This window comes from Paralichthys olivaceus, chromosome 7 (assembly GCF_024713975.1).
Source record: "Paralichthys olivaceus isolate ysfri-2021 chromosome 7, ASM2471397v2, whole genome shotgun sequence".
Lineage (NCBI taxonomy): Eukaryota > Metazoa > Chordata > Actinopteri > Pleuronectiformes > Paralichthyidae > Paralichthys > Paralichthys olivaceus.
The window spans coordinates 10294982-10313218 of NC_091099.1; the positions used below are offsets into that span (position 1 = coordinate 10294982).

General features: G+C 40.0%; 2 protein-coding genes across 4 annotated transcripts; both read right to left on the reverse strand.

The window, feature by feature from the left end:
• Positions 1 to 242: 242 nt before the first annotated feature.
• LOC109624310 (guanylyl cyclase inhibitory protein) lies at positions 243 to 2778 on the reverse strand. Its single transcript, XM_020078869.2, has 5 exons — positions 2560 to 2778; positions 1930 to 2062; positions 1297 to 1446; positions 973 to 1078; positions 243 to 693 (listed from the first exon to the last, which is right to left on the reverse strand). Exons 1-5 carry the CDS (start codon positions 2628 to 2630, stop codon positions 557 to 559), a joined length of 597 nt encoding a protein of 198 aa, XP_019934428.2. The 5' UTR covers positions 2631 to 2778; the 3' UTR covers positions 243 to 556.
• Positions 2779 to 2920: 142 nt separating this feature from the next.
• bmal2 (basic helix-loop-helix ARNT like 2) lies at positions 2921 to 16228 on the reverse strand. 3 transcript variants are annotated; one of them, XM_020078866.2, is made up of 17 exons: positions 15890 to 16228; positions 11261 to 11390; positions 11099 to 11152; positions 10960 to 11001; positions 10625 to 10782; positions 10279 to 10358; positions 9736 to 9828; positions 9218 to 9335; positions 8571 to 8720; positions 8183 to 8426; positions 7843 to 7949; positions 7364 to 7514; positions 7189 to 7247; positions 6979 to 7093; positions 6804 to 6894; positions 6230 to 6329; positions 2921 to 6119 (listed from the first exon to the last, which is right to left on the reverse strand). In XM_020078866.2, the coding sequence occupies exons 1-17, from the start codon at positions 15948 to 15950 to the stop codon at positions 5962 to 5964; spliced, it is 1911 nt and encodes a 636-aa protein (XP_019934425.2). In that variant the 5' UTR covers positions 15951 to 16228; the 3' UTR covers positions 2921 to 5961. The 3 variants fall into 3 exon arrangements, with proteins under 3 accessions (XP_019934425.2, XP_019934426.2, XP_019934427.2); XM_020078867.2 differs by having other exon boundaries at positions 6979 to 7090; positions 15890 to 16227; XM_020078868.2 differs by lacking the exon at positions 9736 to 9828 and having other exon boundaries at positions 15890 to 16227.
• Positions 16229 to 18237: the final 2009 nt, after the last annotated feature.

The window sequence follows — 18237 nt, forward strand, 5'->3', positions numbered from 1 at the left end:
GACCCCTGGTGGTCTGTAGGTGTCAGTGGTGGAAGAATCGAAGTACTTCCACTACAATGCAAAAATAGTCCAATACAAGTATAAGTACTTTTAAAGGTTTTTTTTTAAAGATAAAGGACAATTCTTTCTAGAACACATCGAGCACAACAGCCAAGAAATTGTTTCTGGGTTTGTCACATAGTGTAAAATAATCTGGCCAAAAGTGCAGGATAGATACAATAATACAAGAAGGACAAATAGAGTTTCAGTGCGTTGTAAGGTATAATTTATTTTATAAAGAGATGCATTCAGGCACAGACAGACTCAATAAACACAAGAAAATATCAACAAACACAATAAAATGCAACCAAAACGATGATACAAAATAAATATTAATACTCTTAATATTGTGACATATATTATACCTAAATTACTGTATTCATATTTTTGTGATCTCCTGTGTCTTTCGTGAAGTTACCCAACAGACATCGTTATCATTTGTCACAGTAAATAGATTCCTGGAAATTTCGGTTTTATCATTTCTCTGCATCCAGTGAATAGAAAACTCCACTACAGGTCAACCATGGGTCCCCAAAGCAGAGTGGCTCCTCGCAGGCCTCTCCACCTTCACAGTGCTGGGGTCACATTCCAGCATCTCTCTGATCCAATTATCATCCAGCGCTCCCTCTATGAACTCCTCCAGACTGATGATGGCTACAGACATAACAAGGACAGGGACAAAGAGCAGAGGACAGACTCTATTAAAATCATCTCCTTCTGTTTCTTCCTAAATCTATGACTGTGAGTTTAACTTGTTTTAATGCTTGACTACTGTCATTAAAATGTACTGTCCCAAGTCCAACAAAACATTTAGGTCAGTCTATGGAAAAAGACACTACATGCTTAACAGTGTACGAGTGTGAAATCCATTGTTTCAAGCTGAAATAACAGTGCACCATGATTTCAAGCAGAAAGAGGAAACAATTTCTTCACCGTTATTGTCTTTATCTAATCTCACAAATATCCTGTTGGTACATTCTTCAGCTGTGAGTGGGCTGGGTTTGGTCGAAGCAGCGGCTACGCTCATCTTATTAACTGCCTGTGAACAGAAGGAACAACACACATGATGAGCTTGAAACACGTGACCTGAATTTGTAAAAAGTACACACCCACCCACCCACCCACCCAAAACCACACACACAAACACACACACACACACACACACACACACACACACACACACACACACACACACACACACACACACACACACACACACACACACACACACACACACACACACACACACACACACACCTGCATGATCTCCAGCATTTCCTTCTTTGTTATGGCCCCATCTCGGTCTTTGTCATAAAGCTTGAATGACCAGCGCAGTTTCTCCACAGCTGAACCGTCAATGAGCAAACTGATGGCCATGACATACTCCCTGAAATCCACCACCCCGTCCTACAGAAGACAAGCTTCATGAACAGCTTTGTTTATGGGATTAAACAAAACACTTCACTAATTTTAGATACCACAATACGACCTTATGTGATTTGTTATAGGGCTAGGCATTAAAAAACATTAACAATTACTGAAATACAATTTTAATCAATGGTTATATGACAAATTCTAAATAAGTATTGCTGTATTTCCTATGCATTGTGCAAGCACAGTGAGGAGGTATAACAGAATTGATCTCAGATTTGAAAAATGTTTTGAAGTAATGTTTAAAACTATAACTTTCACTCAGGAGCAAATGTCAGACTTTAAATCTTAAAGAAACAATAATAACAATGTGAGATTTATCCTGATAATTATCCAAATCGACTGATGTGAATTGTTTTTTATCTTTTGGAAATATCATCCAGCCCTTATGTTGTTAATGCTGAAGGAAAACTGACATACACCACATGCCTGTCGTGTCCTTCAGAGTAGTTTTCTCACCCCATTATTGTCCAGCGTGCGGAATATCTGCTCTGCATACTCAGCTGACTCACTGCCCACTGTTCCGTCGCAGAAATGCCTCTGAAACTCATGAAGAGTGATCAGCCCACTGGGACATTCATTTATAAACTTCCTGTGACAAAAACAGAAAGACATTTACTGAAGTGTAAAACCTGGAAGAGTCAGATTTGCAGCAGGAGAAACCAGAGAGAAAAATTGAGAGTTAAGAGTATTGAGGTCAACCCATCCCCGTCCTGTGTGTGGAGATTACCTGTGTTTGAAAGCTTGTTTACACCTTACGACTCGAGTGGTAAGATAATTGGGCTGAAACATCAAGAACCAGTTTACTACAGGGTGACAAGGGGAAGCCATCTAGCAGCGTGTAGTCAGGGAAATAATGTAGGGATGAACATGATGTCACTCAGGTTTATATGACTGCTCACGTTCAATGAAATATGGAATGAGTCAGAATCAAAATCGTAACCGATTTTTGTAGATTTATCTGGGAAATATCATATTCTATAAAGGACCCATCTTGAAAGCAGTTTAACTAAAGGTTTTCCTCTCCCTCTTCTAACTGAATACACACAGCACTGAATCCACTCTAAAAAGCCAAATAAGAAATCTTACCTGAACCACTCATACAGCTCTGTAACATAAGACTCTCCTCTCCTACAGGGCAGGTTAGCAGCTTGACCCATTCTGTACAGGAGAAGCTACAGCTCTACTTTCACTGACTTTATATGCACAGCAAATCCCAGGCTTATGCCACGCTTTAAGTGCACCAACCACCTCATCACATATCACTCAGATCTCCTCAGAGGGAGGAACGGTGACGGAGGCTGAGAGGCAAATGTAATTAGTTCAAAAGGAGGCTGCTGCTTCTTATCTGCCTCACATAACGGACGGAAAAATGCAGAATGAAGTGGTGAAAGTTTAATGAAAAGCTCAAGTGTTCTTCTGGTATTTGAAAACATTCCCAAAGTTCGGGTTGAGGGTTTAGTAAACTAATATTTATTAACATGACAACCTGAGAAGACAGCCCAGGCATAAGTAGCAGCAATAATGTAATTAAACAAATACAGTAAGTGCTTCCTCTGGGGCCCACAAACAAGAGTGAACTTATAAAATTGTCAGGAAGTGATACAATGGAGGCAGCAAACAGCTCCCGACTGCCTGATATAAGCCCAAAGGTTGTTGAGGTCCTTCCCAAGTCTAGTGACGCAAAAACAAATTATTTCAAAAGAACTAAACAAGAACAAGAAATGATACAAGAACTGCATGCAACTAGACACAAAGCAGGGCATGAAATCAAAAAGTACTGTTCTCTAGCACATATACAAAGTCTATAGAGTTTTATTTCAAATGGAGACAGAAGGAAAAACGCGTGACCCTCTTTGCAAAGTTCATCACGCAGTCATGATAGAACACTGAAGTGAGAGCCTTCTGGGAAATTACAGTGCAAGAACGAGAGGAGAAGAAATAAGACAAATTGACCTTTTGCCTTTAAAAAAACAAAACAGCCTGCATCTATGGCACAGCTCCATAGCTCTGGTTGTTTGGTTAGGGTTATTGATTGTTGAAGCCAACATGTACAGCTCCCATTTCATCTGTGAATAAGTCTCCACTTCATTCATGATGTGCACAGTACGCTATGTTGCATCGAGTGAATCCAGTCATACGGTCATTACAGTCCTCCTTCAAGTTTGCGCAGGGGCCAATCTCCACAAGCAACAGGTCCATTGTGTGACTAAGCAGAAATGTCCAAAGGCACTTTGGACACAGACGGGAGGGTCCTCGTGAGCTCAGCTGCTTCGTCCACCGGCTCCTCATAATTTCAAGCAGCAGAGAAAAGTCAGATTTCTCCATGATTCACAACCAACATTTCTAAAGCTCGACTTCTTATTGGACAAATCCTCAGCAGATGAGTATAAATGTCCAGAGTTACCAACGAGAACAATGGCATGGTATCCAAGCTGCACAGTTACATATAATCTATGTGTGGACAGAAATTCAACGGCTATTAGCTGACTGATGGTTCAGGTACAAATGACAAAGGGTTAAGATGCAGATTTACAGTCTAAACACAAAAACATGTTTGAGAAAAAAAAGGAAATCAGTTCACAGGTTCTGATTCTCACTTTCTCTCTGTTAACTCTGTTAAAATAAACGATTCGATAAGTGTAACACACACACACAAGTCTTTTTTTTCAACAATTCAAAAACTAATGTCCCAAAGAGCTCATTTGAATGAATTTCAGTAGTTTGTCTTCTTAATTTCTTTTTTATAATGTGTGGACTTTTATTTGACAACTTGGTGTTTAGCCTCAAAATTACTTTTTGGCATCGGCAAGGCATAAACAACCAATATGTTCAAATTTCACTGACATTACATTGACGCATTTAAGTCAAATCTAACTTTTCCATCTCGCTGCCACACGTTCACCAACATGTAGCTCGTAACATAATGACTATCAGTGTTGAAAAATCTAAGACGTGCAATCATAAGCATGGGCCAAACAGAACTCTGGATTATGTCAATGGGTACAGGAAGTGACAGTGACTTCTTCACGTTCTCACCAAATGTCATATGAGTCATCAGAACGATTAACGTCTTCTGAAGTTGAGTCATGCAGGATATGAGGAATGATAGGTCTGCATAGCATAATCCCTTAAATTAATGGAGGGGCACACGGACGAGCACATAAAACAGAAACATGTCTTTTGAAAGACTGTCAGTGCATAATAATGTATGAGAACAAAAAAATCACCTAAAGCTATGGCTGAGCTGCCAGATTACAGAGCAGACAATCAGTGTAAGAGGAAACGTACAGATGAACAGGTACAGACTCGTGACTCCGAGCCCACATACCAGTGTACAGCATGTAGGAGAGAATGTGAAGCGTTATCTGGAGGACAAAACACTGCTACACTTACATCGAACTGTTTTATGATGACATGGGCCGGCTTTGCTTCCATCGCTCCCTGAGTTATGACTTCTACCATGAGACTCGGTCTGAGATGGGTTACCTCCTTTTCAACACCTCTAAATTGCTGTTTCACTCTGCATGAAGTAATACTGGGATGTTCCTTTTGAACCCACAGGGGAACATGATTGTTCAAACCGACAGCAGCTGCTGCCAATCTCTAACAAACGTATGAAGGTGATGGCTTCTGTCAAAATGTTCAATGCTTGGAGCTAAAAGCAAAAAAATATCCAGCGCAGTCTAAAAGTGGACACACTAATGGAAAATATTCTTCCTATGCAAACTATCCCTTTAAGACAGACTGAAGACATGGTGTTTGTGTATATATACATTATTGTTCAAGTCAGTGTATAAAAGAGGTTGTTTCCATGGAAAATGTTCAGATACTGACAAGAGATAATCTCTGAGCAGCACATCACTAGGTGACTCTCAAAGTCAGAGGTTATGGAAGTGTGGTTTTCCGTGGTACACTGCCTACCTACGGTTTGGATCCTGAGGGGGGGTCACAGAGGTGGGCCATGTTGTCAAGGTGTCTTCCTTGCATTTTAATTAAACATAAAGTACCAAATCAAATTACAACTTTAAAAAAAACCATGACGTTGATTCAGTGCATTTTTTGCTTTGTCACTCCCAACCTTTGATCACATGTTGGTGGAGAGAAATACAAGCAGGAATCCAGAGCCATCATGGTGCACGTCTTGTCACTGTTATTTGTGTTCATGGGGTCTTAACCCTTGTGAGGCCTCCTCAGCTCACAGAGGACGACAGTAGATGTGAAGAGAGCATAAAGGAAACAGCGTTTCAGGGCAGGCGGAGCGCTGTAAGGCTGGGTGAATCCTCCGCCCGAAAAGGGGACATAAGTTATCCCTTATTGTCGTAGATCATGCCACCCGAAGACTACACAGCTTATGTTGAAAAGGGTAGCTAATAAATAAAAGTTTTTAAAATCCGAATGCGTCATCATGAAGTGAGCAGTTCTTGTCATCAAAAAACTGATGGTCCAAGTGTTTGTCAGTGTGTCTCAGAGTCGCACTGTGAGCAAATTCTATAAAGACCAGCGCATATCTTCAAAATCAACAGCCTCGCCCAAGTTTGTGTCCGACTCCAGGAGGCTCATGATCACGGCCATGGCGGCTTCATCATTGCTAAAATTACTCAGGCCTGGTCCAACTACACTGTCCAAATCCATCTGAGAATGCTCCCCTGAGGAGAGACGAAGAAGCAGAGGGACAAAAGACAAGGAGATGAGATAAATTAACATAATCACAAACACAGTCTAGAAATAAGTTATAAAACAGAAGGAGAAATCGAACCCATGAGTGTCTCTTCTCCTGAGAATGCGGCTCCCTGGGGCTCATCCTCTGAGCTGGACTTTCCTGCTATCTCCATATCTGCTGCCTCTCCATTTGGCACCTAGAGACCGAAAGAGGAGAAATTATAGTCCCAGCAGCAACATGGCAGCATGGTTTGTCTGGTCCTGAAGGAAAAATAGGAGAGACTCAAATCTGTGCTGGTTAAATGATGGTTTTCAACATTGCTTCACATTGCAGTCTACCTCTGAAAACGATTTCTGTAGAGATGTTTAAACAAACGAAGCATCACATTGAGATTGGAGGGTGAAAATAAAAATGTTTGAACCATATTATATTACAGATAACCTCAAAGTCCATAATTACAAATCAGTGGAGAGGTAAAAAATTTGCCAGTAATCTTGAGTGGGTTTGTAGGATCACTGACCATGAAAATTACACACATGTGAGCAAACAGTCATTTTTTACTAAATATGCACGTTTTGTACAATTTTGCAAATGGGAATTGCTGTTTTTTTCACCTCATTAATGATTGAGACAGATGCAGCAATAATAAAAAGCATGTATAGAAACTTACATTGTTGCTGATTTGATTGTGAGTTTGTGGAGACTTATCCTGTGGTAAACTGAAGGGGCTGACATTACCACTGGAAGGGGATGAGTTCATCCTGAAGAGGCACAGACACAAATTAAAAGCTATAACAAGTGTGGCAGTAAAAACAGTGAAACCTCTGTTGTTTTAAAGAACCCACCTGTTGAAATCCAGCAGCTCATTGGCAATCTGTGTCCCTATGCTTCCTGCATAAATCATACTACCAGGGGTGGCGGAGATGCCTGGTATAATTGGAAGGGACTTCTTGCCATCTTCTAACAGAAAGAAGAAGTTAAACATGACGGAAGAGAAATGGTGCAGCCAAGACATCCTCCTTATATCAGTTTTTCTATAGTCCATTTCAACTGACCGTCAGAAGTCTTGGAATGGCTCGACTGTTCAGACTTGTTTCCCGACCGACTGGCTTGACTGTGATGGTGCAGTGTCATTGGATGAGAAACCAGATAAAGAAGCAATGAATACGATTCTTTGTCAGGTACTAAGCTATTCAGGTAAGAAAGCATCAGATGGAAGGATATACTCACGATATGACTGTATTAGTTGACACTATGTATTCTACTTCTTTGGTCCAGGGATTTACAAAACTAAACCACTGACTTTGCAGAGTGACAAAAGAGCCACATTTTGTTTTGAACTTATAACAGTTTGTGTCGATTTTCTCTTTACTCCGCAGCACTATGGTGGAAAAACAGCGAGAAGACAAATGAAAGGACTTAACAGAGGTAACATCAGTATCACCTGCTTAAAGCAGAGAACAATACAAGCACAGGACCAGAGGACATAAAATACAGGGAAATCCTAAGTTTGGCAACACAGAGACCTACTTAAACTTAACATGTGATGTTCCTCAACCCTGCTGCTATACTGACAATAAACATTTGATATGAATCAGTCTAAATAATTAAAAAAGGGTAGCTGTCATCTTAGCAGAGACTGAAAAACAGCTAACAAATGATCAAAGACAACGACCAACACTATGAGGTGAGTGAAGTATGTATTTTACCTTTCCGATGTCTATCAGCTAAATGTGGTAAGTCGTCTTGGTGGAAGTATTCGTAGCATGATGTCCCAAGCAGTTCTTGGGGAAGATAACCAAGAATGGTTGTAGCTCTGCAGAAAAAAGGTTATCACATAAGTATGAGTAATGTACACGTACTATATTATTTAGAATACTGTGTGTACGCGCTGTTTCCCCTTTGACACCCAGTCTTTTCTGTTAATGAGCATCAAACATATTAGAAATGCCACTGAAATGTATTTGAGATGTGTAAGTAATCAAAGCCATGCACACAAAAAATGAGCACCGACCCCCCCACCCCACCCCCCAGCTGAAATGACTCTACCTTTGATCGACAAAGGTGAATTTGCCGTCCATGGCGTAGCGTGTGATGAACTCCGTGGATTTGACTTTCACTTCTCCGTTTACCTGGGGAGATGAGTGAGAGTGGATGCGTCCCACCGCCACCAGGCAGCTGAAGTGGGCGCTGTCCTGCTTGTCCGCCTCGCCCTCCCCATCTGCTTCCAGCTGACTGGTGGGCCAGCTGCGCATGTAGCCTGTACAGTGAACTGTGCAGTACTTCTGCGACTCTGTGGGCACATTAAGACACAAATCACATACAAAATACAAGTACATTTATTCCTTTATACTGAAACTGTGCAACTGCTAGAAATATGCAGGCTTTTGTCCATTTAACAAAGACAAACCCTGACTGTAGAAAGTGATTTCCTTGCCTTTCTTTTTGGAGGAGCTGGCCTGGAATTCATTCTCCTCCACTTTAACAGAAACTTTGTTGTACTTCATGCGACAGAAGAAAGAGCGCCGTGCACCTGAACACAACCGTGCTCCGCCAACTGGGAGGTAAGCCTGAACCTGCAGACCGGCTGGGGACAGGACAGGAGTGTTAATGTTCTCCCTCTCACACACATAGGTCATAGGTCACTTATGGGGACTTTTAATTGAGTTACAAATCCTCTTGAGACTTACTTTAACCACAACTACTACTTACCAAATCCTAACAGGAATCACTGACCCAGGAATCAGCTTTTTCCACATTTGGGGACACAGTTGTTGTCAAGCTTTATTTTATCAACTGGATTTTGGCCTGGAATTTGTCCCCAAAGGTAGCCTATGACAAACACGCACACTTCGAGCTTTGCGCAGACCCTCAGTTGAGCATTCCATAGCCCCTTACCCTAACCTTAAGCAACAGAACAAACTGTCTCACCTAAACCCTCAAACCGAAAACCAAATCTTACCACGAAAACAACCTTTGAACAGCCCTTTGAAGGTGTGTCAGAAAAGCAAATGTCTTCACACCTTATGGTCTCATAGTTAAACTGGTCCTTACAAAGTGCACACACACACACAACCGCTTTACTTTTAGCATCTATTAGCCGTTCACGAGGGTATAATTCAGAAGCTGACAGCTGCTCCTTCACTTTTCCCATGTCCTTAGGGTGTATGTAATCAAACAGGCTCTGTCCAATCAGCTCCGCCTGGAAGAAGAAAAAAAAGAGGAAAGTTCCCATGTTCATAAAAAGAAATGTCAAAACCATTCTGCATCTAGAGAAAGTCCTGCTGACAAATAACCAATTTAACAAAGTACACTGACTGAACTGTTGACCCCGGAGCACACCAGATACTGCATAGAGCAAGTATGTTAAAATGCAATTTGGCAAATTTGGAATAAACCTAAAAGATCAATCAGTATTTCTAGTGTACGATCAGAAGCATATTGAGCCATAAACATTTAAACTGAATATATATATATATATATATACAGGATACATGGATAACAAGCAATGGTGTTTTCATTAGTGTCAAGACAACACAATGCATCTGGTATGTCCGGTGTCTTTGTCTCTGCAGATACAGTAACAAATGTAAAAGTGTTACCCGACTATAATTTAATATCTTCGTGACGGACTCTGAGACAAAAACTATTTTTCCACGATCACATCCCACTACAAACAGGAACCCATCTGCCGCCTGCACAACAAAGAAACACGGGGAGAATAGGAGGAGCTGATGAGATGACATGATCAAAACAAAGAGGCTACACTGAGTAAATATTTCATTCATCTATTTCATTGTATTTTATAAAGTTTTTCAAGTAAAAAGAAGCATTTTAATCAATCAATATGAAAAATGATTAAAACTGAAATTAAATGTTATAAGTAATATTGAAAACATTATAAATACTAACAGCAGGAAAACAAATCCAAAACATTTCTTTTTTTTTTTTTGAAATGCTGTTTTTGTACATTTAGTATGTTTCTGATTAATGTAACTCACGGTAAAGCTGGGGCGTGGCCAACTGCATAGGTATGCAACCAATACATGGGTTAGGTTTGTAACGTATGCAGCTGGAACCGGCCAAAATACGGGCAAAGTACTTATTTTAATATCAAATCATAATTCTTCTGTGGTCACTGGTACCTTAAGAACAAGGTGTTTGAGCTCCTCATTAGGAAGGAATGATGGCTTATAGTTCGCGTCAGAAAAGGCGCTTGCTGAGCCTGAAAATACAGACACAGTCATGTCAGATTAGTGTGTTACAACCAGTAGATTGAGTTAAAGGAACATTCTTCTTCATTAAAACCCTGACATACAACTCATTAAATGTACTGTTGAGTGCAAGAACATGGTCACAGGACTAAAAACCATTAATAACAACAGTCATGTGTGCTCACTTTAAGATTTGATAAAGTGGTCTGGATAATCTGTTTACAACCTGTCAGACTAAATGATTTTTAACACTGCTGGTCATCACTTGTCTCGGTACCTTTGAGAGATTTGAGGTGCTGCACAGCCATTCTAAGCACAGTGAGTTTGTCCAGTTTACGAGACATAGGGTTACAAGTCGGGATCATGGCTGATAGTTTGTCAATGAGGGTGTTCATCTTGTCCCGTCTCCTCTTCTCAATTTGGCTGTGTGGTTCCCTGCAGACATATGAAAAACAAAACCATTAAGAGAACTCCAAAACAAGAGTTTCCTGTTATGACTTTACAATCCATCTGGGAAATCTACCATATTCTATATTTGGAACTTCACAGTGGTTGTTTAAGCCTGATAATATAGAAATGTTTAAGAAATGCAATGTTGCCAAAAAAAACTACCTGATACATTTCATTTTAACATCTCTCTCCTCTCCATCTGACCTGTGGAGAAGAAAAAACATTTGACATATTCCACTAGTTTGTCCGGAAAATAAATAAAATCACTAAGGGGGATTAATCTCTTGAGTAGACACAGTACCCGTTTTCGTCATCTTCCATATCTGCATCAGGGATGGAAGCAGATTTTGAATCCCTGGGAAGAAGAAAATGCCAATTACAACCAGCATCAACTCAAGGGAGTGGATTGATGAGATTTTCATTAAGTTCTAAACATAGTAAAACAAGCCACACTCAGACTCACTGGTTGTCTATGCTGCCCTTGCGCTTCCGGGGCATCTCCATGCTCAAGGACATGCTGGCAGCTGAGGAAGGGGACATCAGGCTGGACAGAGAGACAGAACTGCTTTGGTTTACCTCGAGCAGCAGATCGTCTGAAACACACAAGACACAATGAACTGCAACTGGTCACCATGGACTGACTTCATGTGCAGCATGTCTGTATGTTCCCTCAGTCGGCTGCATTTCATTCTGTCAGATTTCAATCTCTCAGTTGTATGTGGTCACATTAAAGGTTTCCACAAACACAACCACTGTTCTTATTAGAGGCTCAGAAAGAGCATTGACGAGGCATGATCAAAATGTCTGTTCTGTCCAAACTACAGTTCAAATCCCACAAGTCATCAGTTTACTGTCAGAAGCTGGAACCCGACAAAGTGTTGTAGTTTGCGCTATTTTGTTAGATAAGCGACTGGAACACAAACTATTATCGACATTATTATTGGTCCACAGGATTGGGATCTTCGATTAATGCTTTAATGCACTCATATTTATCCAGTGATGATCTTAAATATTCCAAAAAGGGTCTTCTTAAAGATCAGAGGAGCTGGTTTGTGAGGTCAAATGCTGAAATCTGCAGAGCATGGAGTAAATTCTTGGTGTGGTAAGTAAATGTTTGACTGAGCCTCCCTCTACTGATCTGTCCTGTCGAGCAAATCCTCGACTCATAACCAGCTGTTCTGGTATAACTGCTGCAAATTGACTTATGGGAACCTTGAATCTATACGTTTGAGTCACGAGTTTCTCGGACACCAGCGTGGGGCTGGGTCAATGCTATCGTCCATCGTCGATGTCTGTGTCTAAAATAACATTGAAAAATAGATGAATTACGTTTGTCCTGAACTAGAATGTTTTTTTGCCCCAATTAATATGTAATATTTGTTACAAAGTGCAATCTCATTACTAATTTACTTTTATAATTAATGATTAAGTAGAATGTGTAGCTGATACATTGAAAGACCACAGTTAATCTCACACATCTTATTTCTAGGAGCTTCTCATTCCAAACACGGAAGGTCACTGATCAGAAGTCGGTTAGATTAAATTCATTGATATGAATGAAAGAGCGTTTTGAAGAACACCATCAACAATGACATGAAGCAAAATGCAAAGATGACTCAGTCAGTTGGATTTTTCAGCAGTGCACATTAGTTGTGGGTGTATAGGGCTTATACAGTAATTCTACATTCAATTAAAGCAGCAACCAAACATATATTGTATCTATTGACTATTTAATTAACTATTAAGTATTTTAGACATAATAATGTCCAACCTAAATCCAGAGTTTTTTTACACTACTGCAATATTTACCAGAGAAAAGCAGGGGTACTGACATTGGAAGTTTTTATGTTATTTTCTGTTATCAGAAGCTTTTGATTTCCAATCTGTTCACATTTTTATATCTACTTATAGTATATCTACTGTGTATTCTGACTGTATGACAGCTTTGAAATCTCCAAGGTATATGTCCTCTGGCTCCAAACTAACAGGATGGGACATTTTAATTTAAATAAGGTTAAAGCACACAGAGATTATTCAAAATGAATAAAAACCAAATTTTCATATTACAGAAAGTGCAACCAGCCAATACTGGAGCATTCCTGCTTGAATACATATACATCTCTTTAACACCACAGTCGAACCACAGTCTATTCCAACAAGACATGTAGCTGCTAGCATGACTATGATTAATTCATGTTTCTCAGCAGCAGGTGAGAGTGTGTATGGGAGAAGAAAACTCGGGAGAATTACCAAGTGTGGCTCATATACATGGAACCTAGTTTTTAACTCCGCTCCATAGACCTTGTGACCTAAATAGACATTAAAAAGATCAGTGACAACCTGATTTTAAATCCCACTCCCACTGTACAAATCTGATGGATTACAGGGTTAGAGCGAAGGCACCTAGATTACTGGACATCACGCCTAACACACATCCCTCTGCCAACTCCCACAATCCCTCTGTCAAGCTCACGCGTTCATTAACTTGCCCACGCTCTGTAGTTCTTCCTCACATTGTCACTGAGTATGAAAATTTAAACTGCAGGAGTGTTTGTATCCTTTGATCTAATAAAACTCATGTGCAAAACAGGAATAATCACAGATGTGCATGGCTGTTTTTTTGTCAAATTAAGTCATGAGCTTCCCTACTTCATATGAATGAAGTTAATCCTACCCACAAACAAGATCTGAACACAAAGTCTTCCACTGTTACCAAATTATGCAAAGTTAATTGCACAATAATTTAATACTGATGATGATGGCAAGGAAAAAATATTGCGCTACCTAATGGGGAAAAAGAGATTACTTGAATATTATGCTCATTAAAACATATTGTTGTAAACCTCTCACAGGTAACTAGACAAGAAAGTCTCAGTGAAAGGTCCACTGGTCATCTTGACTGTGAATAAACATACCCAAAAAAATTCCTCTACACAGATTCTCTGATTTGTGGCGAACATTTTAATTCCCATAAAAATCTGATTTTACAAGCATCAGTAGAATCAAAGCCAACTTGAAAGGAATGCCATTTCAAGCTGAACCCACTTTTAAACAGTTTTATTAATTTGTTGATCAATAGAAAATGTATAAACCATTTTTATTAATGAATTCCAAACAAAAAGTTCAAACGTTTTTTTTCTACATCACAAGGATTTTCAGCTTTTCTTTATTTACAGGATAAAAAGCTGAATAACTTGGGGTTTTAAACTGATGGCTGATTGAAACAAATTAAGCAATATGAAGAAAAAACCCTGGACATTTTTCACCAATTTCAGACACTTAATAAACCAAATTATTGAATCAATTAAAAAGAAAAACAAACAGACAGATAAATTGCTTATGAAAATAATAACCTATCACCATTATATTGCAGCTTGCTGGAACTAGTGATAGTTTGATCATTTGGATTAAAAAAGGACTAAACTTATTAATTTATGATCAAAATATATTTTATTTAATTTCTGACAATTGACTAATCAATTAATCTCATAATGTTTTCAGCTGTAGAGTTAAATGTGATTTCACCTGGTAAAAGCTTGCCATCAAACAATCTGATCTAAAGAACCAGTTTGATGATAAGATTGACTGTGGCCTGTAAAACCGGTCTCAGGGGTGAATCAAGTTATTTTTGCAGTTCAGATTTTGCAGGTCAGATGTTAATGGAGCCCGGATGAGAAAGTACACAAACACAAATATCTTATCAAGTAACTCAGCCATCTGCATACTCTCAACACTACAATTTCAAAACAGAAAAGTCAAGAAAACTACATCAGAAGTGGGTTATTTACAAAACAGTGTTATTCAACGCATGTATAATCAATTCAATCACAGTCAGTTGTTGAGCTCCAGAAATAATACCCGCTTGATTCCAGCTTTGTCAATTACATAAAGATAAAAATACAACTGGTGTGTTGCAGGGATGTCGAAAAAGGAGAAAAAAACGTTTTAAACACACAAGTCATTCATATCAGAAATTCATCAAGACCAAGTGGAGAATATCTGAAGAAATAATAGAGAACAACAATAATAATCCTGATGGTTGACCTACATTCAATGAAAGTATCATGCAACACCACAAAGATGTATTGTGTAAACATTAACAAAATACAACATGTCTACATATTTCAGAACAACAGTGTCATCTCTTTATGATTCATGCTTTTATTGGCAGGGCTTGATGTTTTCCTGAAAAGCCTACAGTTGTGCTGAGTGACACTTGGCTGCTGAATCAAAACTTTTGCTTCAGACTAAATGTGACAGCTTCTCATGAACAGGAGCTCCTTCAACCACAACAACACAAAGGTGCATGAACAACAGAGATTCTTCTGTTTACAACTCCTGCGTGAAGTGAAGTCGGTTTGCAGCAGTTTTATTACAGTCTAAAGTTAACTGATGTTGAGTCAATAGATAATACAAATTATTCAAAGTAGTGCAGTAAACGTACAGTAGAGCCTGCTCGGTCCTGGCTAACATCAGATCATCGGTTCAGCTGCTTCATCCTCTGGGGCGAAGCAGCGAGCGGCCGTGGATCAGCTCGGGCCTGAGCAGCTAACAATCCCCGCTTCGTTTTCACAATGTGACACCGCTTCTTCCAGAAACCACTGGCCACCACCAGTAATAGAAACCTACCCGGGGTGCGATACGATCGCGGCGGGGGTAAAAATTACCTCTGCCTCGACCGCGTCGAGCCCCCGGTGAACAGGCCAAGCTACGGCTGCTAAGCTAACACCAAGGTTTGGTGGCTCGGGTCAACGTTAGCACCAACGACGCTACAGCGCATTTATTTCACATTTAACAACACTGTCACTCGTGACAAGCTGAAATAAAGACACATGTGAACATACCGCGGGACTAAAGCGACAAACTGAGTCGTGTCGAGTTACATAAACGACGGAGAAGCCGAGTTTGTTCTACTGATCTACTGACCTAGTTTTGAAAAAGCGCAAAGTTACGGTCAACCGGTGCAAAACACCCGGGTAACCCCCCCCGCTACAGCCGCCTGTTTTACAGTAGATATACAACAATACACGTGTGGTATTACACTGTGAGAATATTTAAAGAAGTAAACAACCTGGCGGTGTGTTTGAGTTACCTGCCGGTTCTCCGTCTCCCGCTCTGTCACCGCCACCAGCCGATGCATTCCTGGCTGACATGGCTGGAGCCGGTGCGCTGGGGCCCGGGACTCCGATGCATGGGTGAGGCGGTGGAGTCGCTCCGAGACGCGGCTGTGTTGACAGGACAGGTCGTGTGAGAGCCGGGGGAAGTGGTTGTTTGTGCCTTGTTTGTGATCTTCCTCGACGGAGAGAAGCAGAGCGGCGGCGGCAGCGACGGAAATGGGACAGTGTGGAGAGGGGACGCGGAAGGCAGAGCGCAGTCTCCTCCTGTCGGTTCACCGGAGTCACCGCCGCTGCTCCGCCGCTCCTGCGCTTCCCTTCGCGTCCGCTGGAAAACACACATCCCTTCTCCCTCTTACGTTACCGTCAGTCTTACTTTGTATTCTCTCACATATCTTTCTCGTTCAGTCACAGTTGGATTTGTCTCATAATGTGAAAAGGATAATCAGTTAGCTTTGCCATTTGTTAACACACATACTCTGCATCAGATTTATTGTAAACGTCTTCCTTCTGTTCTGATACATCCCATTGTTGTTGCCATAGTTAACTCACCTTTCCCACATTATGTGGTTTTATTATTCTGATTTTTTTTAAACATTCATTCAACACCGATCCAGGGGCGTAGTCAGGGGGTGATTGGCCCCTGAAATACCCCTGTCCAGTCAGTTGTCTTTTTACTTTATTCATCAAAATAATCACTTATTTATTTTCTAGTATAGAAGTACACAAGGAACAATTTTCCAAATCTATATCCAACGATGTGTGGCTTTACTCACATCTATAGAGCAAACAAGGAAATACAAGGAATTGTGCGTGGACGCTGGATGTATATTTTGCCCCTCTGTGTGAATTATGGCCCCCTATTGCCCCTGATTTAGAAAAGTCCTAGATCCACCACTGCCACAGACCAACATCATGTGTCTTTTTCTACTTGTGTAATTATTCTTGAGTTGGATCTTATACAGCAGATCCTGATTCACTGCTTCTGTTCACTGCCCAGTCCAAGAAGGTCAGACTTCTATTCTGTATTTTCATCACTTCAAAACATTGTCTGTTCTGAATTGGTGAAAAGTCTTTTTAATCTGTAAATAAAGGTGAAATATTTCAAAATGTTTTTCCATCTATGACGAAACAGATTCATTTTTTTATCTGGCAGGCAAGGGACTTTTTTGGGTCAAACTTTCAAGTGGTTGTCCTTGTAATACCTATCTAGGCCACAAGTGGCTGATGTGTATAACTGCCTATATACAGTCTATGATAACTGCACTGGACTAGAAAAGATTAAAAGTATTCTATCTCACTTTAGATAATAGCCTATATACTTATATTGAATAAACCACCATATCTGATTGTTTACTGTCTTTTTTGTAATTTACCACCATTATGTTCATTTTCATGGACAGTCTATGGCTCAGTGGCTGCATTTTTAGTTGGTGTCATCAGATAAGTGTAAACTACTTTAATGATTTCGAGTCCCACAGTAAAGTCTGCACTGGACAGGTGTCATGTCTCGTTTAGAGTTGATTCATTCTTTGTGTTTCTCTGCATCACATTATGGACTCACGTGTCACCTCCTCATTCCAAACACTAGATGGCAGACATGACTTCAGAAAAAAGATTCCTAGTTCTTCTCACACTCTCAGATTCATATTCAGATTTGACCTTAATCAGTAATTTTGCATCACAAATCCCAAAGTTACTTTCAGACAGCTGCTAAATTCACCATTTGTTTCACCGTTGATGCCAATTATACAATTATAGGAACTATTAATGTTAGTATATTGATTTTCTTGCTTCTTATAATCGCCAAATTATTCATCTTACATTTGACCTATTTTTTTATTTGAAAAACTAGTGTTTATTACTTAATGCATCACCAAATAAGTCAAATTCATCCTTTCAAACGTTGTTAGAAACCCCCCAAAATAAACTGTTATATTGATCACAAATGGACATGCATCTCATTGCCATGCTCCACAAAACTGTCTCTGGAAAAAAGAATGGCGTTTTGTTCATGTTTTCTTGTTGATAAGCTGTGATAGTTCTCACATAAAGAAACATATCTATTTAAATAGAGTCCATTGGGGCTCATGCTCTCTTAATGTATGGCGTGCATAAACAGCTGGAACATTGGTGACCCTACCGGCAAAATATGCATTTCAAAGAAACTCCCATCACTGTCAAATGGTTAATGATACAATGCTGAAGTCCATGAACTGCACCGCTTTATGGCAGCAGTTATTATATCCGTCCCTTCTCTATGATGCAGACATTGTGAAACACCAACATGGAAGAGCTAGCAGAGAGTGTGAGCGTAAACCTGGAA

Excerpts from the sequence above, each read along its gene's own strand:
- LOC109624310 (XM_020078869.2), bottom strand. The coding sequence starts at position 2,630 with ATGGGTCAAGCTGCTAACCTGCCCTGTAGGAGAGGAGAGTCTTATGTT. Across the intron at positions 1,447-1,929 it reads GCACGCTGGACAATAATGGG|GACGGGGTGGTGGATTTCAG; the intron begins GTGAGAAAACTA and ends TGTCTTCTGTAG. Across the intron at positions 1,079-1,296 it reads AAATGCTGGAGATCATGCAG|GCAGTTAATAAGATGAGCGT; the intron begins GTGTGTGTGTGT and ends TTCTGTTCACAG.
- bmal2 (XM_020078866.2), bottom strand. The coding sequence starts at position 15,950 with ATGTCAGCCAGGAATGCATCGGCTGGTGGCGGTGACAGAGCGGGAGAC. Across the intron at positions 10,783-10,959 it reads GTTAAAATGAAATGTATCAG|GGAACCACACAGCCAAATTG; the intron begins GTAGTTTTTTTT and ends ATATGTCTGCAG. Across the intron at positions 7,094-7,188 it reads CCATTCCAAGACTTCTGACG|AAGATGGCAAGAAGTCCCTT; the intron begins GTCAGTTGAAAT and ends TCTTTCTGTTAG.